Source organism: Microcaecilia unicolor, chromosome 11, assembly GCF_901765095.1.
Source record: "Microcaecilia unicolor chromosome 11, aMicUni1.1, whole genome shotgun sequence".
NCBI classification, from domain to species: domain Eukaryota; kingdom Metazoa; phylum Chordata; class Amphibia; order Gymnophiona; family Siphonopidae; genus Microcaecilia; species Microcaecilia unicolor.
This window is the reverse complement of record NC_044041.1, coordinates 116,290,366-116,315,717: the sequence shown is the minus strand read 5'-3', so window position 1 is coordinate 116,315,717 and position 25,352 is coordinate 116,290,366. Positions and strand designations below refer to the sequence as shown.

The following is a 25,352-nucleotide window of genomic DNA, read 5'->3' as shown; positions in this document are numbered from 1 at the left end:
CCAGTGAACTGGTTCCCAAACCTGGTCCTGACCTGGAGGCACCACAGACAGTCAGGTTTTCAGGATATCCACAATGAATATTCATGTGAAAGATTTGAATGCACTGCCTCCACTGCATGCAAATCTTTCTCTAGAATATTCATTGTGGAAATCCTGAAAACCTGACTGGCTGAGGTGCCACCAGGTTTGGGAACCACTGGGCCAGTAGATAGGTGCAGGGGCTGCAGACCATCTTTTTGGTCAAACAAACCAAACTCCATCCCTGCCCACAATCTCTGTAACTACTGATATTGTATTGGGCAAACTATTGTTGGGGCCATGGCCCCTGTAGTCCATGCCAAAGCCACTGCCTATCAGTAGGTGTGTAACAGGATAGGGATGGGAGCTAGACTGAAGGCTCACCTTGGGTCCTAATAGCCTTGCTCCCTGCAAAAGCTGCAGTAACTACAGATCAGCCTCTGGTGCTAGCTCTGTGAGTGCTTGAGCATCTCCAATATTAAACAAACTTTTGAATTATATCCATTTTGAAACGTTGCCTCCCATGGTCTCTGGTGATGCATCTAGCACTCACTCTCCTATAGGTGCCACATAGACTGTGGCTCGCCCGCCAGTACCACCCCCTCCCTGCTCCACCATGCTGATGGAAGTGAGGTGCGGGCAGTCATCCTCCTGCTGCGGAATGGCTGCTAACCGTCAGTTATTTCATGGTTCTCCCTCCCCCGCGTCTTGTTCCCTCTCCGTCTGACCCACCACCACAGCTGGCGTGCTCGCCTCGGAGCTACACAGTCGAACTGTCGACGACTCCGCCTCTTCGGGGAAACGTTGACCAATTAGAATGCTGGTAGGGCGGGGCTAGAAGGTGGCGGGAGATTCGGGAGCTTTCCGCGCCTCCGCCCGCCCGAGGCGGGGAAGTTGGAAGTGGGGTACAGGACGGACGGTGGCTGTTTGACCTCCCTATGGAGCGCTTCCAGCTCTGGGCTGTTTGTCGTCCGCAGGAGCCACCGCTCCGCCTGCTGCGGTAAGACGGAATTGAAGTCGGGAGGTGCTGCCTTGGGACACTAGATCCCAGCCCTGCTCCCATTCCCGGGTGCCCAGCACCTGTCTTCCCCTCCCCCCCCCCCAATTTTTGCATTTAATGTCACATGTGTTTTTCGCTCTCCAGTGTGTCTGTGGATCCGCTCCAGTATGCTGTGGATCTCTTGCCGCCTTTTCCTGATCAGCTAGTAGTATTCAGCTGGGGAGACTGGTCTGTGTTCGAGAGTACCACGGTGGAAGTAGAGCTGATCGGGGCTGGAGAACCTCTGAGGCTGGGGACACTCTCTTCTCAAACGAGGTGCGAAGGGGAAGCTACATTGGAGATGTCAAAAAGCAGATTGTTATGATGATTAAACTGTGGGACTTAACCTCAGAATGGGCCTTTCTTGTTATTTTGGCAGGGATGAAAATGTAGAACTGCCATTTCCAGGAGGGAGACTTTAGACTAATTCTGGATTTGTAATAGTCCTATCATGGTGCATTATGGGACCTGCAGCATGAATTTCAATGGGTAGAAACAGGAACTAAAACTACCACACTATTTTGCAATGTACTGAAATCCAGGAGTAACCAAAAGGCTTCATCTTGGAATTAGAGAATTTGGCAGCTAAGATAAAAGCTATCAATGTAAGAAACTTCCTTTGGCAAAAAAAAAGAAAATAATGTGGAACCTCATTGCAGAACTGGTATAGCCTGGGCAACAGGAATGCACACTTCTGATACATATGTAATATTACAGAACAGGTATCACATGAGCAGCAGGAATACAAGTTTCTTCCCCACACATTACTCTAGTACAGAACAGGGAGCTGCATAGTACCTCACCACAGAACAGGCACAGCCCACATAGCAGTAGTACAAACTTCCCATACACACACCCTATCAGGGCCAGCTCAAGGGTATCCCACACCCTGGGTGAGCCATCAGTTATGTGACCTCACCCTGCCCTTGCCATCTCTAGTTCAGCATTTCTCTCTTGCCCTTCCCTTACCCAGGTGTCCAGCATCTCTTGTCTTCCGGCTCCACCAAACCAAAGGTATCCAGCATATCTTGCCTTCACTTCCCCCTCCCCCCATGTAAAGTAACTCACTTCCCTTCACTTTTCTTCCCCAAAAGTGTCTGGCATGTTTCTTCTTCTCTCCCCCCTCCCCCTCCCCCTCCCCCCCCCAAGGTGTTGAGCATCTTCTGTCCACCCCAATGTATCTAGCTTTTCTCTCCCGCTTCACTCCCCCAAGTTGGCTCACCTTTCCCCCCTCGCATAGGTTTCCAGCTTCTCTCCCCTTCCTATCTTCCACGGAAGATGTCCAATATTTCCCCCTTTTTCCCTTTCTTCATTGTTGCTGCTGCCATACTGTCGGAATGGAACCTGCATAGAACAGAAAGGAAACTGCAATGGCAGACCTTTGAGCATCTGTATGCATGCAGTCAAGACTTGCTACTTCCTGCTCCTGACATCTTGTTGCATCCTTTCAGCGGCAGGCCTTTAACCTCAGTATGAGTATGCATGGATGGTCAACAGCTTTAAAGAGCTTCTTTGCCAGCTTTGCTGGTACCTCTGAAGCCTGCTTCCTCAGGTTAATGCTTAGTGGTAGGACTAGCTCTGCACCATTCTGTCACAAAACAGATACAGTACAGGTGGCAACATTTCAAACTTCTTCTACAGCCATACTATTAGCACATCTCAAGCAGTGACTTTTGTTTTCTGTAATACCTTTACAGACATTCTCTTTTCTCAGGTGTCTTCTGTGGAGCAGAGATGCTAATGATGCCATTTCGTGGATGGAGGGATGCACAGGGTTGAAGTTGCAGTTGGTAGTGAGAGGACAGGTACATTAAGTTGATAGTGGCTAGGCCTTGTCAGATCAATACATCAATTTTCTTCTGGAGGCAGTGAATCTCTTCTCCGAGCTGTCCTGAATGTTCACATGGTTTGTACAAGAGCAGGGTATTGGTTTCTTCCTATCTGTTTCTGTGACTTTGATTCTGCTAGTCCTATTATATCGGAACTGATTGGTAGAATCTACTGTCCTTTTCTCTGTTACCTGTACGTGTTTTTATGTTTAGCTCTCAAAGAAAGGTGGACCCAGAAGAGGGAAGAGGTTGAATCAACTCCAGAGGAATGAAGGGACCAAGGAGCCAGGGCAAATCTTGGCAGAGCTGGAAGTTACCCCACAGGTATGTATAACCCCTCTGCCTCCACTGGAGGAGCAGTGCTGGTGGAGTGGAGGAGTGGCCTAGTGGTTAGTGCAGTGGACCTTGATCCTGGGGAACTGGGTTCAATTCCCACTGTAGCTCCTTGTGACTCTGGGCAAGTCACTTAACCCTCCATTGCCCCAGGTACAAGTAAGTACATGTATATACTATGTGAACCGCTTTGAATGTAGTTGCAAAAACCACAGAAAGGTGGTATATCAAGTCCCTTTCCCTTTCTCCCACTCTCATGAATTCGTTATTGGGACTGGCCTTACTTTGACCAACTGTTTCTCACACATGGCCCTCTCACTTTTTTTTTCTTATTAGACCTTTAAGTTATATATATTTTTGAAGAAACAATAGAAGAAATACTGCAGAAATAACAAAATTCAAAGAACAATTCAGAAACACTAGCCCACACTATGGAGAAACTAGCTAACAGAAATCAAAAATCCACGTGACTCCCACCTGATCCAAAAATAAATAACGAACCATAAAATCATACCAAAAAGAAGAAATATAAAAATCAGATTTAGCCCCCAATTTCTATGAAGCAGGGGCATAGCCAGGTGGGGCCACGGGGGCATGGGCCCCCACAGATTTAGCCCTGGCCCCCCTGCTTTCACCCCCCACCGACCCTCCCCCACCACAGTCAATCCCCCCCTTCCCGCCACCGCCAACCCTCCCCTGCCGCCAGGTACCTTTGCTGGCAGGGATCCCCAACCCCCACCTAACGAACTCCTCTTCAGCGTTGCTGATCTGGATTCTGTTTCTGTGAGTCTCACGTCAGGACTCACAGAAACAGAATCCAGATCAGCGAACGTGCCAGACTCTGAGACCGGCGCTGAAGGGGACTTCGGCTGGTGGGGGTTGGGGACCCCTGCCAGCAAAGGTACCTGGCGGGGGAAGGTTGGCAGCAGTGGGAGGGGGGTCGAAAGGGGAGGGGCGGTGGCGCCGGGGGGGGGGGGGGGGTCAAAAGTGGCGGAGGTGGCGGGCTCTGGACCCCCCTCCCACCGAAGTCTGGCTACGCCCCTGCTATAAAGTCTGCTAAAAAATTGGGCACGCAGGAGTCATTTACACATGTAACTAACTTTCCCTTTTACAAAACTGCTTGCGGCTGCCAATGTGGTAATGCTGACAGCCCATTCAAAGTGAATGGTCTGTGTTGGCATTGCTGCGCGGCTTTGTAAAGGGTGGGGTTAAATTTAGCTAATTGGCACTAAATTACCATGAAGTACCAATAACTGGCATCAAGAAGCACTAATTTGTAGTCAAGCCTTTAAATAATCTCTGACCCTGTTCTTTAAATTTAGTGCCTAATTTCTATGGCGTGCTACTCTTAAGGAGGGCGTGGATATGCCAAGCAATTAGGTGCTAAATTTTATGTTTAAGTATCGATCGTATATTAGTCATCTACAACCAATTCAATATACAAGATAGCGATTACTCAGTTAGTACAATAGTACAAAGACAAATGACCAAAAGATCAGTTTTCTCTTTCATCCCCCCACCCTGTCCTCCGATGTGCAAGGAGTGTGCTAAAATACACATCAGAATATTGCAAGTCCCAGTTGTGGTCACTCAACATCCTTTCCGTTCCCCAAACCTATATGCTCCCAGTCATTAAGAAGAGCAGCTCCGCCCAGGGCCTTAAGTTATGAAGCATCCAAGTCATTTAAAATGTGGAAACTCAAAAGAATAAAACCTTTTTTCCCAAGGGAAATATTCTGCAGACTGATACAATCAATTGTATTAAGCCAACTAGATTACTGCAATGCAATTTATGCCGGTTGCAAAGAACAAATTATTAAGGAACTCCAAACTGCACAAAACGTGGCAGCCAGACTCATATTTGACAAAACGAAATATGAAAACACCAGACCCTTAAGAGAAAAACTGCACTGGCTTCCTCTAAGAGAGCGTATTACATTCAAGGTTTGCAGTCTGGTTCATAAGATCATACATGGTGAAGTTCCGGGTTATATGTCAGACCTTATAGACCTACTACTTACTACTACTTAACATTTATAAAGCGCTACCAGGGTTACACAGCGCTGTACAATTTAGCACAGAGGACAGTCCCTGCTTGAAGGAGCTTACAATCTAAAGGACAAAAAAAAGTGTAGTCAATCAAATTGGGGCAGTCTAGATTTCCTGAATAGATGAATAATGGTTAGGTGCCGAAAGCGACATTGAGGTGGGCTTTGAGCAAGGATTTGAAGATGGGCAGGGAGGGGGCTTGGCGTATGGGCTCAGGGAGTTTATTCCAAGCATAGGGTGAGGCGAGGCAGAAAGGGCGGAGCCTGGAGTTGGCGGTGGTGGACAGTGGCGTACCAAGGGGGGGGGCGGTGGGGGCAGTCCGCCCTGGGTGCCAGTGGGTGGGGGGTGCTCCACTCCCGCCGCCTCCTTTAAACAAAAATCAGCGAAGCAGCATCGCAGGCAGCGCCTCGTCTGCCCTGCTTGTAAAAAAAATCAAATCTCCTCCTCGTCTTGACGTCGGCTCGGGCCTTCCAATCAATCACTATGTCCTGCCCGCCCTCGCGGAATTTACCTTAGAGGAGGGCGGGACATAGTGATTAATTGGAAGGCCCGAGTCGACGTCAAGACGAGGAGAAGGAGATTTGATTTTTACAAGCAGGGCAGATGAGGCGCTGCCTGCAATGCTGCTTCGCCGATTCAGACAGTAGTGAGAACGGGACTGAGGTGGGGAAGGAAAGGGGCGAAGGGGACTCGGGTGGGGGTGTTTAGAGGGGAAAAGGGGAGGGGAGAAGGGGACTGGGGTGGGGATCTCAGACAGGGGAGGGGGAGGGGAGAAGGGGACTGGGATGGGGGTCTCAGACAGGGGAGGGGGAGGGGAGAAGGGGACTGGAGTGGGGATCTCAGACGGGAGAAGGGGAGGGGAGAAGGGGACTGGGGTGGGGGTGTTCAGAGGGGAAAAGGGGAGGGGAGAAGGGGACTGGGGTGGGGGTCTCAGACGGGAGGGGGAGGGGACAAGGGGACTGGGGTGGGGGTCTCGGGAGGAGGGGAGAAGGGGACTGGGGTGGGGGTGTTCAGAGGGGAAAAGGGGAGGGGAGAAGGGGACTGGGGTGGGGATCTCAGACGGGGAGGGGAGAAGGGGACTGGGTTGGGGATCTCAGATGGGAGACGGGGAGGGGAGAAGGGGACTGGGGTGGGGTCTCAGACGGGAGGGGGGGGGGGAGAAGGGGACTGGAGTGGGGATCTCAGATGGGAGAAGGGGAGGGGAGAAGGGGACTGGGGTGGGGGTCTCAGACAGGGGAGGGGAGAAGGGGACTGGGGTGGTGGTCTCAGACGGGAGAAGGGGAGGGGAGGACTGGGGTGGGGGTGTTCAGAGGGGAAAAGGGGAGGGGAGAAGGGGACTGGGGTGGGGTCTCAGACAGGGGAGGGGGAGGGGAGAAGGGGACTGGGGTGGGGGTCTCAGACAGGAGAAGGGGAGGGAGAAGGGGACTGGGGTGGGGGTGTTCAGAGGGGAGAAGAGGACTGGGGTGGGGGTGTTCAGAGGGGAAAAGGGGAGGGGAGAAGGGGACTGGGGTGGGGATCTCAGACGGGGAGGGGAGAAGGGCACTGGGTTGGGGATCTCAGATGGCAGACGGGGAGGGGAGAAGGGGACTGGGGTGGGGTCTCAGACGGGAGGGGGAGGGGAGAAGGGGACTGGAGTGGGGATCTCAGATGGGAGAAGGGGAGGGGAGAAGGGGACTGGGGTGGGGGTCTCAGACAGGGGAGGGGGAGAAGGGGACTGGGGTGGTGGTCTCAGACGGGAGAAGGGGAGGGGAGGACTGGGGTGGGGGTGTTCAGAGGGGAAAAGGGGAGGGGAGAAGGGGACTGGGGTGGGGTCTCAGACAGGGGAGGGGGAGGGGAGAAGGGGACTGGGGTGGGGGTCTCAGACAGGAGAAGGGGAGGGGAGAAGGGGACTGGGGTGGGGGTGTTCAGAGGGGAGAAGAGGACTGGGGTGGGGGTCATAGACAGGAGAAGGGGAGGGGAGAAGGGGACTGGGGTGGGGGTGTTCAGAGGGGAGAAGGGGGCTGGAACTGGGGGCTGAAAAAAGGGGCAGAGAGAGAGGGGACAGATCCTAGATGGAAGGGGGAGCGAGAGGGAGGGTAGACCCTGGATGGATGGGAGAGGGAGGGCAAATGTTGGATTGAAGGGGCAGAGAGAAAGGGCAGACAGTGAATGGAAGGGGCAGAGATAGAGGGCAGATGTGGATGGAAGGAGCAGGGAGAGAGGGCAGACATTGGATGGAGGAGACAGCAGAGAGGGCTGACACTGGATGGCAGAGAACGAAGACAGATGCTGGATGGAAGGAAGATGGTGAAAAGAAGATGAGGAAAGCAGAAACCAGAGACAACAAACTGTAAATAAAATATATATTTTTGTTTTTTGCTTTAGGATAAAGTAGTATTGTAGCTGTATTAATAAATGTTTATAATAGAACATGTAAACAAGGTAATCTTTTTATTGGACTAATTTTAATACATTTTGACTAACTTTCGGCGAACAAAACCCCCTTCCTCAGGTCAGGATAGGATACTGTAACAGCACTATACTGTAATGACCCGAGGACGGAGGTTTTGGCCTCTGAAAGCTAAATGTATTAGTCCAATAAAATGGTATTACTTTATTTTCTATATTTGTTTTATTTCTATTTGTTAATTTGTAAAGTGGTGATATTTGTTAGTTTTTTTCAAATTTACATCTGCTGTCTTTATATTTTGCACAGTACTAGGGGACAGTTTCTGTTTCTGTGGTGTTACATTGTATACAGAGTCTGGCATCGGGGGTTCAGTTTAATTTTTGTCTAAATAGAAAGTTTGATTACTTATCCTATAGTGGATTAGGGTGTATCTGTGTTTGTGAAAAAGACATGGCTTTCAGTTGGCATTGACTGTGCAGGATCTACGATCTATACTAATCTGTCTGGTTTCGTTTTACAATAGGTGAATTGATGTTGTAGTGCTCACTGTAGTGTTTAAGATGCTTTCCTTTTCCTTGTGTGACTCGTAGAAATGACTGCTTATGGTATGGTAGAATTGCTCTAAAGGTCCTGAGTGTTTTGTATTCTCGGCATGTCTAGTACTGGATTTTTTTTTTTTTTTTTTTTGGGGGGGGGGGGGGGGGTGTTAAAAAATGACCGGCCCCGGGTGTCAACTACCCTAGGTACGCCACTGGTGGTGGAGAAGGGTACTGAGAGGAGGGATTTGTCCTGTGAGCGGAGGTTACGGGTAGGGAGTGTAAGGGGAGATTAGGGTAGAGAGGTAATGAGGGGCTGCAGATTGAGTGCATTTGTAGGTTAGTAAGAGAAGCTTGAATTGTATGTGGTACCTGATCGGAAGCCAGTGAAGTGACTTGAGAGGGGTGATATGAGCATATCGGTCTAGGTGGAGAATAAGACGGGCAGCAGAGTTCTGAACGGATTGAAGGGGGGATAGATGGTTAAGTGGGAGGCCCGTGAGGAGTAGGTTGCAGTAGTCAAGGCGAGAGGTAATGAGAGAGTGGATGAGAGTATGGGTGGTGTGCTCAGAGAGGAAAAGGCGAATTTTGCTGATGTTATAGAGAGAGAAGCGACAGGCCTTGGCTGTCTGCTGGATATGCACAGAAAAGGAGAGGGAGGAGTCGAGGATGACTCCGAGGTTGCGGGCAGATGAGACGGGGAGGATGAGGGTGTTATCGACTGAAATAGTGGAGGGAGAGGAGAAGTGGGTTTGGGTGGAAAGACAATGAGTTCGGTCTTGGCCATGTTCAGTTTCAGGTGGCGGTTGGACATCCAGGCAGCAATGTCGAATAAGCAGGCCGATACTTTGGCCTGGGTTTCCGCAGTGATATCAGGTGTGGAGAGATAAAGCTGGGTGTCCTCAGCTTAAAGATGATATTGGAAACCATGAGATGAGATCAGCGAGCCCAAGGAAGAGGTGTAGATTGAGAAAAGAAGGGGTCCAAGGACAGATCCCTGAGGAACACCAACAGAGAGCGGGATGGGGGTAGAGGAAGATCCTTGAGAATGTACTCTGAAGGTATGGTGGGAGAGATAAGAGGAGAACTAGGAGAGGACAGAGCCCTGGAATCCAAATGAGAATAGTGCGGCAAGGAGTAGATTATGATTGACAGTGTCAAAAGCGGCGGATAGGTCGAGGAGGATGAGGATGGAGTAATGACCTTTGGATTTTGCAAGGAACAGGTCATTACAGACTTTAGTGAGTGCCGTTTCTGTCTAGTGTAGAGGGCGAAAACCGGATTGCAGCGGATCAAGGATGGCATGAGAGGAGAGAAAATCAAGGCAGCGGCTGTGAACGGCGCGTTCAAGTATCTTGGAGAGGTATGGTAGGAGGGAGATGGGGCGGTAGTTGGAAGGACAGGTAGGGTCTAGTGATGGGTTTTTTGAGGAGTGGTGTGACTGCAGCATGCTTGAAGGTGTCAGGGACAGTTGCAGTGGAGAGAGAGAGGTTGAGGATATGACAGATGGGGGGGGTGACAGTAGGAGAGATGGTGTTTAGTAAGTTGGTTTGGATGGGATCAGAGGAACAGGTGGTGCATTTCGAGGAGGAAGCGGTTTCCTCCTCGGTGATATCAGGAAAAGAGGAGAAGGAGGCCTGGGTTGGTTGGTTGAGGGAGTGGGTTAAAGGGTGAAGAGGAGGAGGTGGCTTGGTAGTGAATTCGAGGTTGATCTTCTGCACCTTGTCGCGGAAGTAGTCAACCAGTGATTGAGGAGAGAGTGAGGGGGGGTGGGAGTGGAGGGCACTTTGAGGAGGGAGTTGAGGGTGGCGAAGAGACGACAAGGGTTGGAGCTGAGAGAATTAGTCAATTGGGTGTAATAGTCCTGTTTGGCAAGGAATAGGGAGGACTGGAAGGAGGATAGCATGAATTTGTAATGAATGAAGTCGGTATGGGTGTGAGATTTCCTCCAGAGGCGTTCAGCAGATCGAGCGCAGGAGCGAAGGTATCAGATTCAAGGTGTCAGCCAGGGCTGGGGATTAGTACGCCTTGTGGGACGGGGGATGGATGGTGCAAGGGTGTCCAGAGCAGAGGAGAGAGTGGCATTGTAAGCAGAGACAGCCTTGTCAACAAGACTCGGAGGACATGATGGAAGGGAGGAGATTAGAGATACTAGAGGATAAGGTGGGAGGGTCAACAGCCTGGAGATGCCTGAAAGTAGTGGTTAGTGTTGGGCGGGACTGAGGGGGAGGGTGATGAAGTGTGAAGGTGATCAGGTGATGATCGGAGAGAGGAAGAGCTGAGGCACAGAATTTGGAGGGTGAGCAGGTAGAGGAGAGGACGAGGTCAAGACAATGGCCAGTTTGGTGAGTAGGGGTGGTGGAGCTCAGCTGGAGGTTGAAGGAGGATGTCAGAGTGAGGAACTGAGAAGCGTTAAAGTCGGATGGGTTGTCAGCGTGTATGTTAAAGTCTCCAAGAATGAGGGACGGAGATGAGGGTTCAAGAAAAACGGAGAGCCAGGCATCGAAGTCGGTAAGGAAGGAAGAGAGGGACTTATCAGGGGGGCGGTAAATGACTGCAATTCTGAGTGGCAGTGGGTAGAATAGACGGATGGAGTGAACTTCAAAGGATGAGAAGCAATGGGATTGTGGTAGGAGGAGGGGTTGAAAACTACAGGAGGGCGAAAGTAGAAACCCGACGCCTCCTCCGCGGCCAACTGGGCAGGGAGTGTGGGAGAAAAGATAACCTCCATGGCATAGGGCCACGACTGAGGCAGAGTCGTCAAGGGTGAGCCAGGTTTCAGTTTGGGCGAGCAGTTGAAGGGAACGGGAGATGAAGAGATCATGGGTGAAGGAAAGTTTGTTGCAGACCGAGCGGGCATTCCACAGGGCACACGAGAAGGGGAGGGAAGAGGGGGGGGGGGAGGAGGGGAATAGAGATGAGATTGGAGACATCCTGGAATCGTTTGCATGGATAGGACGAGGATAGGTGTGGAGGACCAGGATTGGGATTAATGTCCCCAGCGGAGAACAGGAGAAGGAGTAAGTGTTACGTCTGTGCTCACCTTGCCCTCTGGTGGCTAGAACCAGTGGCTGCTGTAGACCATCACCCGTTCCAGATTTCAGGCTAGTCCAGTCCGGATCTTCCGGACTGCCAGACTTGCTTGCTTGGATTGAACCTACACAGCACCTGTAGTTTCCTGGTGATTGTTGCAGTGAGCTCCAGGTGCTGCTGGGCTTATTAGCCATTCTGAAACCTTGCTGCTTTGCCTTTGCATTGCGTCTAAGTCCCTGGTATGTTGGTGCTTGTTGCACTTCAGCCTGAGTTTGTTTCCTTGCTCTTGTTCTTGCCTGAAGTCTTGCCTGTTCTAGTTAGTCTATGTTTAGTTTAAGGTATTGCTTGTTTACTGTATTGCTTGTTTCCCCGTCTTGTTTGTATGTCTTTGTCTAGTTCTGGGTTTATCTGTGTTTGTTCCCTGCTTCAGTGGCTGCTTGCAGCTTTCAGTTCAGTCTCCTGTCTAGCTGTGTTTGTTCCCTGTTTCAGTGGCTGCTCGCAGCTTTCAGTCCTGTCCTTTAGCCTATTCTTTCCCTGCCTTGCTGTCCCTGTGCTGCCTAGCTGTTAGCCAGTCCTGCCTTGTCCAGTAGGTCCTGCCGGCCACCTGAAGCCTTGAGCTCAACTCTTGGTGGAAAGTGGCCAGGTGCAGGTGAAGCCTAACTGTTTGTCAGAGATCTGCCCTGTCTCTAGCGTGGGGTGGTTTTGCCTGCCACTGCTGCTCCTCGGCAGTAGCCCAAGGGCTCACAAACCCAGTGTCCAGCTTTGAAAACGTGACAGAGTATGGAGAAGAGTAGGAGAGGTACGACGATGGCGACGAAGGCGAGATGTACTCAGATAGAAAGGAGATGGATGAATAGAAGGAAGGAAATGTTTAAGGTTGAGAGCTGAGAAAAGGAAGAGGAAAAAAAAGAGATGGTGATATGACAAATACAGATGGTGGAAATTGTGTTCCTGCAGTGTACAGTGGTTTAAGATGGAGAAACAAATTAGGAAGGGACAGTGCCAAGAAGAAAAAGTGTACTGGAACCATAAGTAGTAACTGGGAGAAAAATAGATGTAAAGAGAAAAATGCCCCGCGCGCCGTTAGGCACCTAACCTTCACTACCCCAACTTGAAAGGAGTGAAATATAAATTAACATATGCATCCACTTTCTCCTATATTTTATTTATTTATTTATTACATTTGTACCCCGCTCTTTCCCACATGCAGCAGGTCCAGTGCGGCTTACATAGTAAAAGAAAGCATCTTACATGGTAAAGAATACAGTAAAACAAGGAAATGTAGGAACAATATTATAAATTGTGATGATCATAACTACTTACATGATGAAAGGCATTACAAAGAACATAATGAACTAGAATAGGGAAGGTAGACAAGAATATGATAGGTGAAAGGGAAGGAGAATGGGAGGGAAATGGTAAAGGATGGAGGGAAGAAGATGAGGGATTGAATATAACATTGGGGTCAGAGTAAGCGTCGACGTCTTAGCAGGAGTATTGTAGGTGATCTGGTGGAATTAAGCTGGTCCATTAGGGTAAACTTGCTTGAAAAAATGGGACTTTAACATTTTCCTGAAAGGTGAATAGTTATTAATAGCTCGGATGGGTCTTGGGAGAGCATCCCAAAGTTGACTACCCAGGAAGGAGAAACTGGATGCATAGTATGTTTTGTACTTGACACCTTTGCAGTTTGGGAGGTGTAGATTGAGGTATGTTCACGATGACATTGTTCTATTTCTAATTGGGAGGTCAATCAAGTTGTTCATATAACTGGGGGATTCTCCTGATATGATCTTATGGATAATTGTATGGACCTTGTAGTATATTCTCTCTTTGATGGGGAGCCAGTGAAGCCTTTCTTGAAGGCGTGAGGCGCTTTCAAATCTTGACTTGCCAAATATAAGTCTGGCTGCCGTGTTCTGGGCAGTCTGGAGACTTTTCAGGACTTGGGATTTACATCCAAGGAAAACACTGTTGCAATAATCAACCTGAGTGATGACTGTGCATTGAACCAGGTACCGGAAAGTGTTCAATGGAAGATAGGATTTCACTCACTTCAGGATCCACATCATATTAAACATTTTCTTCGTGACCAGCTTAGCGTGGTTATCGAAGGATAGATGGCTATCTATTGTAACTCCAAGGATCTTTACTGGAGATGGGGATAATTACATCTGGGGTATTGAGGGTGGCCGGGAGAGGTAGGGAGTATTGAGACGAGAGGACTAGGCATTGAGTTTTTTTCTTTATTTAATTTCATCTTAAAGGCATTGGCCCATGAGATCAAGGTGGACATACCAGTAGTGATTTTATCGGAGATTTTGAATAAATTTGATTTAAAGGGAATAAAAATGGTGACGTCATCAGTATATATAAAGGGATTAAGGCCATGTTTGGCTAATAATCTGGCCAAGGGGGAATCATCATGATATTGAAGAGTATTGGGGAGAGAGGAGATCCTTGTGGTACTCCGCATTCAGACGACCATGGGGATGATATATTTGTGGTTCCTTTAACTTGATAAGACCTGGTTGTGATGAATTCTTTTAACCAATTGATAATATTACCTCCAATTCCAAGTTTGTCCAAAAGTTTAGCAAGAATGTTATGATCTACCATGTCAAAAGCGATTGACAAATCAAATTGCAGAAGGAGGATATTGTTTCCAGTTGCGATTTCCTGTTTGAATTTAGTTATTAGAGTAAGGAGGACCGTTTCTGTGCTGTGGGCAGATCGGAAGCCTGATTGTGACTCATGAAGGATAGAAAATTTCTGAATATATTCATTTAGTTGTGAGGTCACTCTATTCTCCATTAGTTTAGTGATTAGAGGAATGGAGGCAATTGGATGGTAGTTGGTAACGTCATTTGTAGATTACTATATACACAAATATGGAACAAACTACCTAAATCAATAGTAACATAATAACATAGTAGATGACGGCAGAAAAAAAGACCTGCACGGTCCATCCAGTCTGCCCAACAAGACAACTCATGTGTGCTACTTTTTGTGTATATCCTACTTTGATTTGTACCTATGCTCTTCAGGGCACAGATCGTATAAGTCTGCCCAGCACTATCCCTGCCTCCCACCACCGGCTCTGGCACAGACCGTATAAGTCTGCCCAGCACTATCCCCGCCTCCCAACCACCAGCCCCGCCTCCCACCACCGGCTCTGGCACAGACCGTATAAGTCTACCCCAGCACTATCCCTGCCTCCCACCACCGGCTCTGGCACAGACCGTATAAGTCTACCCAGCACTATCCCTGCCTCCCACCACCGGCTCTGGCACAGACCGTATAAGTCTGCCCAGCACCATCCCCGCCTCCCAACCACCAGCCCCGCCTCCCACAACCGGCTCTGGCACAGACCGTATAAGTCTGCCCAGCACTATCCCTGCCTCCCACCACCGACTCTGGCACAGACCGTATAAGTCTGCCCAGCACTATCCCCGCCTCCCAACCTCCAGCCCCGCCTCCCACTACCGGCTCTGCTATCCAATCTCTGTTAAGCTCCTGAGGATCCATTCCTTCTGAACAGGATTCCTTTATGTTTATCCCACGCATGTTTGAATTCCGTTACCGTTTTCATCTCCATCACCTCCCGCGGGAGGGCATTCCAAGCATCCACCACTCTCTCCGTGAGAGACACATGACATAATTTCTGTAAATTATTGAAAACTAATCTATTCAACAAAGCATACTACAATAATCTATCCTAAATACCAGTTAATCAAAATTTTACACCGAGCCTTCACTAATACATAATTCTGTACTTCCCAATTATCCTTACTAATCAACATGATTTAACATTCCTGATTGTCCAAGTTAATCTATCACGATTGAAGTTAATCCAACACCTTTTATTTCTGATTACGAAAATGCACTTTCTATAACTGTATACCTAATCCTCTCTGTCTCCTTAACTCTCCATTGCCCCATGTAAGCCGCATTGAGCCTGCCATGAGTGGGAAAGCGCGGGGTACAAATGTAACAAAAAAATATATATATGTATTTCTCTTCCGGAATTGGTGATCACCATTATGGAAAATGTAAGCCACATTGAGCCTGCAAATAGGTGGGAAAATGTGGGATACAAATGCTATAAATAAATAAATACATTTAAGATGACGGGGTGGACTTTCATTGGCAAGATCGCCAAATAGGGGATGGGCTGCGAAGAAGAGATTTTTGAAGATTTGGGATCCCTAAGGACTGCAGTCATCTTCTCCATCCAAAGCAACTCAAACATCTGATTGAGCCACAGTGGGGCAGCATCAATCCATTGTAACAATATACAACACTTCACCATCAAATAGGCTTTACGCAAGAGGAGTACTGAAAATGCCACACCCTCCACTATGCCATCCATCAAATCCAGGAGAGATCTATGGAGGAGCACCGGCCAATGACGACCACACATTTATTTATTTAGACTTTGCTCACACCTTTTTCAGTAGTAGCTCAAGATGAGTTACATTCAGGTACACTGGATATTTTTCTGTCTCAGGAGGGCTCACAATCTAAGTTTGTACCTGAAGCAATGGAGGGTTAAGTGACTTGCCCAAGATCACAAGGAGCAGCAGTGGGATTTGAACCGGCCACCTCTGGATTGCAAGACCGGTGCTCTAATGCTCTAACCACTAGGCCACTCCTCCACATAGTACTCAAATGGGCCCAGAGAGTCATCCAAAAGGTCTGTAGTTGAGGACACTCCCACACACAATGCTTACATAAGGAGGTGCTAAATTGCGGAATATGAATATAGCTCTTGTTAACTGTTATGTCCCCTGAAAAGAGTTACAGCAAAATAGACATTTGTGTCAAATCTTAGTCTTATCTAAAAATTAAAATCTCATCAAAAACCAAAGTATTATATAATATAGATGTAGTTTAACTATCAAATCTCATCGAGCATCAAAGCATATACCATAACTAAATATAATTATAATCTATTGAACAAGAAGCTCTTTATTTTTTTATTTTTTTTTTTGAAATTTCAAATTTTGTTTTGTCCTCGTATGAAGAAGAGAATTCCAAAGAGACACCCCAATAACAGAGAATATGGTATTAGCCACTCTAGAACCCCTCCCCCCCCATACATTTCTAAAATGGGAGGGCAGAGAGTCAATTGATTACGCTCTATCATTATCATGTTACCCAAAACCCTTCTGTCATCACTAAATGTATACTTTATCATGTATTTCCACTAATCCACATTGAGCCTACAAAGAGGTGGGAAAATGTGGGATACAAATTCAACAAATAATAATAATAATTTATTTATTATTTATTTTATTTGTTACATTTGTATCCCACATTTTCCCACCTATTTGTAGGCTCAATGTGGCTTACATGGTAACGGAGAGGTGTTTGCAGACTCCGGTGTGAACAAATACAAAGTGATGTGGTAAGATAAAGTTCATGTGGCATGGTCACATTAGGGAATCGTGCAATGGAAAAGTTGTATTACGTCCATTACGTACTTTAGTTTTGTTGTGTTGCAAAGATCAGGCATTTAAGTTGGATCGGTAGGGTATGCCTTTTTAGGTTAGTTTTTAGTGTGATGAGAATCGAAATAGGGGAACAAACTATATCAGTAATTTGGAGGTAGAACTGTCAGTTATTTATGTAACTGCCAGTATTTTGGTGTGAATATTAGCACTAGCCCTTGATGTGGTGTGTTTGCGCCAGAATGCAAACGCGCTAGTATTCACTAACTGTGACTAGGTGCAATATTGCTATTTAAAGAATTGGTACTAGTGCTTAAGATTTAGTGCCTTTTACTGAAGTGAACCCTTTTAAATCTTTCCTGACAAAGCTGTCACTCTGGTGGATCCTCTTCTACTTCTATCCCTCTGCCTGTCGGCGTACCTCAGGGTTCTGTTCTTGGTCCCCTCCTCTTTTCTATCTACACTTCTTCCCTTGGTTCATTAATCTCATCCCATGGCTTTTCCTACCATCTCTATGCTGATGACTCCCAAATCTACCTTTCTACCCCTGATATCTCACCTTGCATCCAAACCAAAGTTTCAGCGTGCTTGTCTGACATTGCTGCCTGGATGTCTCAACGCCACCTGAAATTAAATATGACCAAAATCGAGCTTCTCATTTTCCCCCCCAAACCCACCTCCCCGCTCCCCCCATTTTCTATTTCTGTTGATGGCTCTTTCATTCTCCCTGTCTCCTCAGCTCGAAACCTTGGGGTCATCTTTGACTCTTCTCTCTCCTTCTCTGCTCATATCCAGCAGACCGCCAAGACCTGTCGTTTCTTTCTTTACAACATCCGTAAAATCCGCCCCTTTCTTTCCGAGCACTCTACCAAAACCCTCATCCACACCCTTGTCACCTCTCGTTTAGACTACTGCAATCTGCTTCTTGCTGGCCTCCCACTTAGTCACCTCTCCCCTCTCCAGTCGGTTCAAAACTCTGCTGCCCGTCTCATCTTCCGCCAGGGTCGCTTTACTCATACTACCCCTCTCCTCAAGACCCTTCACTGGCTCCCTATCCGTTTTCGCACCCTGTTCAAACTTCTTCTACTAACCTATAAATGTACTCACTCTGCTGCTCCCCAGTATCTCTCCACACTCGTCCTTCCCTACACCCCTTCCCGTGTACTCCGCTCCATGGATAAATCCTTCTTATCTGTTCCCTTCTCCACTACTGCCAACTCCAGACTTCGCGCCTTCTGTCTCGCTGCACCCTACGCCTGGAATAAACTTCCTGAGCCCCTACGTCTTGCACCATCCTTGGCCACCTTTAAATCTAGACTGAAAGCCCACCTCTTTAACATTGCTTTTGACTCGTAACCACTCGCCTCCACCTACCCTCCTCTCTTCCTTCCCGTTCACATTAATTGATTTGATTTGCTTACTTTATTTATTTTTTGTCTATTAGATTGTAAGCTCTTTGAGCAGGCTGTCTTTTTTCTATGTTTGTGCAGCGCTGCGTATGCCTTGTAGCGCTATAAAAATGCTAAATAGTAGTAGTAGTAGTAGTAGTACTGTCTAATTGTAATACACTAAAAAAAAAAAAAAACCTCCAAAAATTCCCATGCAGCAGTAGGGCAAGCTTCCCTGCTTTACAGCCCAAAGAACTTAGGTAAATGCCACCCAGCAGTGAGCCTGTGCACATGACCCCTCATCACTCTGCACCCCTCACAGGCTACCGTGAACTTGGAGAAGAGCAGATCAACCGTTCCTTGAAACTGTCTGTTTTGCTAGGTTGATGAGCAGAATGGGAGCCTTCGACAGGCTGGGAGGAAAGACTATGGGAAGCGGAAGCACTGTGGTGCCACTCGTGGCTTGGAGAATTCCTGCTCCAGCCCCCAGTATCGAAAGAGCACCATGCCAAAGACCCTGCTCTTTGCGGCAAGGGATAAGACACTGGCTGACCACCCAGGTGAGAGAGACCCGGTGACACGTGGGTTTGAGCATAAATTTCATGCCACTATGGGAGGAAGTGGATTGTAAATACCAAGCTGTGTTCTTAGTTCTTATCTATGTGTTTTTTGCTTTTCCTCTGGAAGCTGTGCCTTCTGGTCGTTGGGGCCATGCTCTTTGTGCCATCACTGACTGGACAGCCCTACTAATAGGTGGGCAGGGGGCCCATATGAAGTTCTGCCAGGATGCCATGTGGAAATTGTCAACAGGTGATGGGAGAGTAGGAAATGCATGAGGTGGGGGTGGCTTAACACTCATATTTGTGCAGGAACTCTCTCTGACGTCTGCTTCCTCTGCAGAGGATAACTCCTGGACCTCTGCCGGGACTGTGGCAGAGGGCCCAACTCCTGAGAGCCGTGTGGGCCACAGTGCCACTTTTGACCCCGGGACTCGGCGTGTTTACGTCTTCGGTGGCTCCAAGAATCAGAAGTGGTTTAATGACATGCACATCCTAGACACTGTCTCCTGGAGGTGGTCCATGGTGAAGGTATAGGGGCTAAGTGGGTGTTGGGAGGGACCCATAATTCCAATACTGACATCTCACCCCGAGTCTGCTTGACTTTATCTGCCTTTCTCCCTCTTCCAGGCATGTGGGAAGGTCCCTCCTCTGGCCTATCATAGCAGCACCTTCTTCCGGGGAGAGCTTTTCATCTTTGGAGGGGTTTTCCCTCGGCCACACCCTGAGCCAGATGGCTGCAGCGATTCCCTCTATATTTTTGACCCGCAGAATGAGATCTGGTACCAGCCCATTGTGCAGGGCAGGAAACCCGCCGCCCGCTCAGGGTCAGTGTCTCTGCAATACGAAGAGGTAGTGGAGGGCTGCAAGAGATATTCTTTAGAGATGTTTATTGGAGGAGTATCTCTGGAAAAGGAGAGGTATTTGGAGAGGCTGCCTCTAAGCTCCTGCAGGGTTTCATCTCTGGAATGCCCTGTGCATGAGTGCCGGTGATCCTACCATTTGTTTTCAAATGGGGACCAAGACTATCTCTAGGCAAAGTGGCCTGCACTCTGGGGAAAGTGGGGCCGTCTCCGATGCAGTGCCCAGCCCAGCTGCTCAGAAACAGTAGGAGCAAGCTTTTGTAGTAGTCTGTTCCTTTATGCATATTGCACCCTACATTTTCTGCTCCAGCACACTTCTCTCCCGTACCTTGCCTAGATGCTCAACACCTGACACTCTCCCCACCCCCCTCGTGCACCCTCTCAATTCTGTCCTAGCCAGTTTCAGCCTCCACCCACCTTTCCTGCCTTTACTATCGTATCTCCATTTCTTCCAAACCAATCCTTCACTCTATCCCTGTTTGTTAAACCTCTTTTGCATCCTGCAGATGCTTGCTGTCGGCACAGCCTCTGGACCAGCTCTTTTTTTGTGTGTTTGTGTGTTTCACAATCTCACCACAATAGCAGAGGGGTTTTGGTATCATGCTGCAATTAAAACAAGGCAGAATCTGCAGGAAGTGGCGGGGGGGGGGGGAGGGGGGAGGGAGCTGCCACTGGTTCTCGGGCCTTATAATGAAAAACACTAGTCTTTTCCTGAACCTGGTATGAACTTGTCTCGCTTGTCCTTCTCTTTAGACACTCAGCCTGCCTATTGCAGAGGGATCTATATGTCTTTGGGGGTTGGGACACCCCCATCTGCTTTAATGATCTACACGTTCTGGACCTGGGTAAGACTCCAGCCCCTTGCATTGGGGACTTGCCGTGCCACTTTGAGCTTGCTCCTATGCTGCTTTGTCTGCATGGTGTCGCTGAAAGGAGAGGGTTAAGGGCTGAGCTTCTACATATCTGGCTGTAATTCTCCCCCGTATTGAGTTTCTCTTATCCCTGTCTCAGGTTTGATGGAATTCTCTCCAGTGGAAGTGAGCGGCCACAGTCCATCTCCCAGGAGGTGAATAGCAAGCTCAGGTTTCTTCTTTTCCTAGGAGTTGTAATCTATTCTTTCTCTGCATCTACCTCCGCATCAAGTGTGCAACATTGACTCTTGACTGTGCTCACTTATAGCTGGCATGCATCTGCTGTTGTGTCGGACTCCCGCTTCCTTATCCATGGTGGCTACGACGGGAACCAGGCCCTGAGTGATGCCTTTAGCTTTGATGCAAGTAAGTGTAGAGAGAAACACATTATTTTGGAGATTTGCTCATGGTCTCCTGTTAGTGATGCATAGCATTGGGCGACTGTGACAGAAATACAACATTCTGTAAAGTAAAGAGTGAGAAGTCACCGGTTCTTAAGGCATAGCAACCTGTCCTGCTTGCACGTAGAAATACCCAGAATGCCTTTCTTCCACACACCAAGCACTCAAACTTGAGTGGAGCATCATGGCAGGGCAGAGGGATAGGGGAAATTAAAATCTTTGAACAGTGTTCTGTTGAGTAAATTATGTCAGTCTGAGCTGTTCAATTGCATTTCCTGTAAGAATCACACAAATAACAAATGTTCTTTAATCCCTAGAAACTAGAAATTGGACCGCTATTGTGAGTGATGCACTGCCTCAGGAGCCCCGGGCTGGGCATTCGCTATTGACCATTGGATCTACAGACCCAAGGATCGAGGAAGAAGAGAGCAGGGAAGCATCAGCTGTGACCTGGTCGCCATCTCTGCTGCTTGTTTTTGGAGGAGGCAATAATGAAGGAAAATTCTTTTCTGACACTCACAAACTGCCCTTGGAGAATCTCTTTGGCCAATAGCAGGATGGGGAGGGAGAGAGGAAGAGGTAGTGCCGAGTATTCTTAGTCTAGTGCAAGGGTGAGGAGCTGACACATAAGCATCAGCAAAATACACAGATGTGTGACCCCCCCACACACACACAGGTAAGAAGCAGGTCCTGGTGTCTGGGGAAGTTTTACCATAAATATTTATTTTCATGTATTTTTGAACATAAGAATACTACTACTACTACTACTATTTAACATTTCTAGAGCGCTACAAAGTGTACGCAGCGCTGTACAAACACAGAAGAAAGACAGTCCCTGCTCAAAGAGCTTACAATCTAATAGACAAAAAGTAAAGCATTTAAATTTAAAATATTTAAGCAGTCAAGCACAAGAGAACAGTCACAGAAGGACAGAAGATGTTGAAGGGTGGTCAGTGTGATTAGGTGTAACTCTGGTTGGAGTAGTGGGAGAAGGTGATAGGAGATATACTATAGGATGTCATTCTGAGGCCAGGCTAAGTCTAAAGCATAAAGAATAGTCATACTGGGTCAGACCAATAGTCCATTTAGCCCAGTATCCTGCTTCCAACAGTGGCAAATCCAGGTCACAAGTACCTGGCAGAAACCCAAATAGTAGCAACATTCCATGCTGTCAATCCCAGGGCAAGCAGTGCCTTCCCTATGTCTCTCAATGGCACACTGTGGACTTTTCTTCCAGGAACTTGTCCAAACCTTTTTTAAACCCAGCTATGCTAACCACTTTTACTGTATCCTTCGGCAGCGAGAAGAAATATTTTTTCCTATTTGTTTTAAAAATATTTCCATATAACTTTGAGTGTCCCCTAGTCTTTGTACTTTTTGAAAGAGTAAGAAATCAATTCACTTCTCGTTCTACACCACTCCAGGATTTTGTAGACCTCAATCATAACTACTCTCGGCTGTCTCTTCCAAGCTGAAGAGCCCTAACCTCTAGCTTTTCCTCATCTGAAAGGAGTTCCATCCCATCTATCATTTTGGTCGCTCTTCTTTGAACCTTTTCTAATTCAGTTATCTTTTTTGAGATACTGTGACTAGAACTGAATGCAATACTCAAGACGAGGTAGCACCATGGAATGATACAGAGTTAGTACTTTTGGTCTTATTTACCATCCTTTTCCTAATAATTCCTAGCATTCTGTTTGCTTTTTTGGTCGCTGCCACACACTGGCCAGAAGATTTCAGTGTATTTTCTACGATGACACCTAGATCTTTTTCTTGAGTGTTGACGCCCCCCCCCCACCCAAGGTGGACCCTAGCATCTGGTAACTATGATTTTGACTCTTGCCAGTGTGCATCACTTTGTATTTGTCCACATTAAATTTCATCTGCCATTTGGATGCCCAGTCTTCCAATTTCTTAAGCTCTTCCTGCAATTTTTCAGTCTACATGTTTTAACAACTTTGTGTCATATGCAAACTTAATCACCTCACTCGTCATTCCGATTTCCATATCCTTTATAAATATATTAAATAGCACTGGTCCCAATACAGATCCTTGCGGCACTCCACTATTCACCCTCCTCCATTGAGAAAAAATTAACCCTACCCTCTGTTTTCCGTGCGATAACCAATTCCTAATCCACAACATAACATTGCCTTCGATCCCATGGCTCTTTAATTTTCTCATGAGGAACTTTGTCAAAACCTTTCTGAAAATCTAGATACACTACATCAACCAGCTCGACTTTATCCATGTTTGTTTACGCCTTCAAAAAAATAAGCAAATTGGTGAGGCAAAACTTCCCTCGGCTGAAACCATATAATTTTATTCTTTATAATAGTTTTCACTACTTATCTGGCACCAATGTCAAGCTTACCAGTCTGCATTTTTCCAGTCCTGGGAGGAGTGTTTTTTTTTTTTATAGTTCCTCTGGTTATGAATTAATTTAATGCTTTTGTGTGTTGTTGTTTTTTTTATATAGACTTTTCAGCTGTTATTTGCAGACTGTCAAGGAAATTCTTTTATTGTACATTAGGTAAAACTCAGCCAGTGTAGACATTGTGCTTATATGGTACATGTACATCATAGATGGACTGATCCCATCATGATTTTAGCTGCTCCTGACCAGTGTGTATTTTAATTTGTAGTTTCTGGCTGTAATTTGGGGGGAGGGGAGGGGAAAGGACAGGATAACTGCTTGGTCTTTTCTTGGTGCCATGTTATGATTGCCTTAAAATGGAGGAGAATCCTGACGGCTTGGGAGACAGTATCACGCTTCCACGATCTTTAGTAATCTCCACCCCATTCCTTTAGCCTCTTTCCCTAGCTATTTAAGGAGCAATTTCAAACAGTTTCTCTTTGCACAAAGACTGTGCCTGCTTTTTACACCTAGTCTTACACAGGCCCACACATATACTGAGTCGGCACAGTCTCTTGCACCTGGTTTCTCTGCAGCTAGAATTTTACTGGAACAATATACATGGAGACTGTATTTTTCAGATCTTTGTGCACCATGATCTAAAAGTGCCCCAGTAAACCTCATCTCTGTTTTGGCTAAAAGCGTGCATGTCATTGATAATCCACCTGGTTTTGAAAGGCATTTTGATTTTTAGATGCAATTTGTCCATAAACCATTATTAGCCATGTAGGCTTGTGGAAGTGAACTGCAGGGAAGGAATGTGCTTCTGGTGCCCCAGACTCTGCTGTCAAAGAGGATACTGGGCTTGATGAACCTTTATGACCCATCTTATGTTAAAAAGACAGACATCTAGCTGCAGTAAGGGAGGACAATTTGCAGACAGATGATTCATGCAGGTAAAATGTCTTGAAATTTGGTGCTTCAGTGAGCTTGTGGTTCTGTGCCACTGAGCTCTTGCTGGAAGAGAGAGTTCACTTTCAGACATTGTCATATCTCAGTCCCTAAAGTTCCAGTTTTTCAACAACAGGTGGCAGCATTTCCCCATATACTGGAACGAGATGACAGTGGAATCTGTTGAGCTGGTGCAGTTTGTTTTATTTCTGCAGGCCTTCCTACTGTTACTTCTGGATTTGCTTATTTAAGGGATCTCTCTGTAAAACAAAAGCCTGTCTTGGTTCCTGGAGCAGCTTTCTGAAATAAAATTGTCAAACCACGCACTAAATGCGGATGAAGCGGACAATAAAAATAAATAAATCATAAACATGTTTTAGTTGAGAGAATTAGCCCAGTTCTCCAAAAATTATCGATTCTCACTTTTTGGCCCACTGAAGGGGAGTAGGTAGGATTGCAGGTCTGTCAGTGAGGGGGAGGATTCTTTAGGTGGTTTCTTCCCTTTCATTTGTGTTAAATCTGAACTTTCCATGTATACAGTGGGGAAAAAGACTTAAAATACTGAGGCCATTGTGTAAAATTGGACTTCTTTTGAGACTGGATTGTAGTTATGAGTTTTTGGTCCATAAGAACATACTTTAAGTTTTTGTATATAATGGGTCATACTCTTATATATGGTCATGTATACAACATGCTGTTTTATATGGTTTGTTTGGTACCTTAATAAATATATATTTTATTGATAAGAACAAGCTTTTGTGTGCTGTTAGCTGGCTTTGGCCTACTTGATCTATCCTGGATTACCTGAGGTGCTGTCCTAATTTTAGGGGGGGGGGGGGTGAGCTTGCAGTGGATTCTGAGTGGCTTTTTTAATCCTACCTAGATTTCTGAGAGCCAGGATCAGTGCAGGCTCTCTTATGCTAATGCTGCTTGGAGGCCCAGATATTGAGATGAAATGTGTCCAGTGCAGGACCTGTGACTTAATTGGGAAGGCAGTGGGATCTCTATCATTAGAGGTTTTTACAAGCAGGATAGTGAACCAAAATGGTGCAGAGTTTGCACTGAAAGCCCTACAAGATGAGTTTTAAAGATCTAGATACATGTACCCCATAGGAGAGAGAGCCCAGGATAAGTACCAAAAATCTCCAGTTGTGAGGAAGGGTCTGTGGCCCTGCTCTAGGAGGCAGATTTGCCTCTCTCACCATGAGCAGCAGGAGAAATGAACCACATGTGAGATCATTAGATC

General features: G+C 47.0%; 1 protein-coding gene across 1 annotated transcript; it reads left to right on the top strand.

The window, feature by feature from the left end:
• The first annotated feature begins 908 nt into the window (after nucleotides 1-908).
• Nucleotides 909-21,545, top strand: LOC115480446 (protein GLUTELIN PRECURSOR ACCUMULATION 3-like). The gene is made up of 12 exons (XM_030219128.1): nucleotides 909-1,018; nucleotides 1,163-1,333; nucleotides 2,772-2,862; nucleotides 3,100-3,210; nucleotides 18,450-18,627; nucleotides 18,755-18,877; nucleotides 18,968-19,155; nucleotides 19,255-19,451; nucleotides 20,241-20,332; nucleotides 20,499-20,553; nucleotides 20,667-20,764; nucleotides 21,117-21,545. Exons 1-12 carry the CDS (start codon nucleotides 957-959, stop codon nucleotides 21,350-21,352), a joined length of 1,602 nt encoding a protein of 533 aa, XP_030074988.1. The 5' UTR covers nucleotides 909-956; the 3' UTR covers nucleotides 21,353-21,545.
• Nucleotides 21,546-25,352: the final 3,807 nt, after the last annotated feature.

What these genes read in the sequence shown, in the direction of transcription:
- LOC115480446 (XM_030219128.1), top strand. Translation starts at nt 957, where the DNA reads ATGGAGCGCTTCCAGCTCTGGGCTGTTTGTCGTCCGCAGGAGCCACCG. An exon ending in ACACTCTCTTCTCAAACGAG is followed by an intron (nt 1,334 to 2,771) that starts GTGCGAAGGGGA and finishes CTCTTTTCTCAG; the next exon opens with GTGTCTTCTGTGGAGCAGAG. An exon ending in CACAGTCCATCTCCCAGGAG is followed by an intron (nt 20,554 to 20,666) that starts GTGAATAGCAAG and finishes GCTCACTTATAG; the next exon opens with CTGGCATGCATCTGCTGTTG.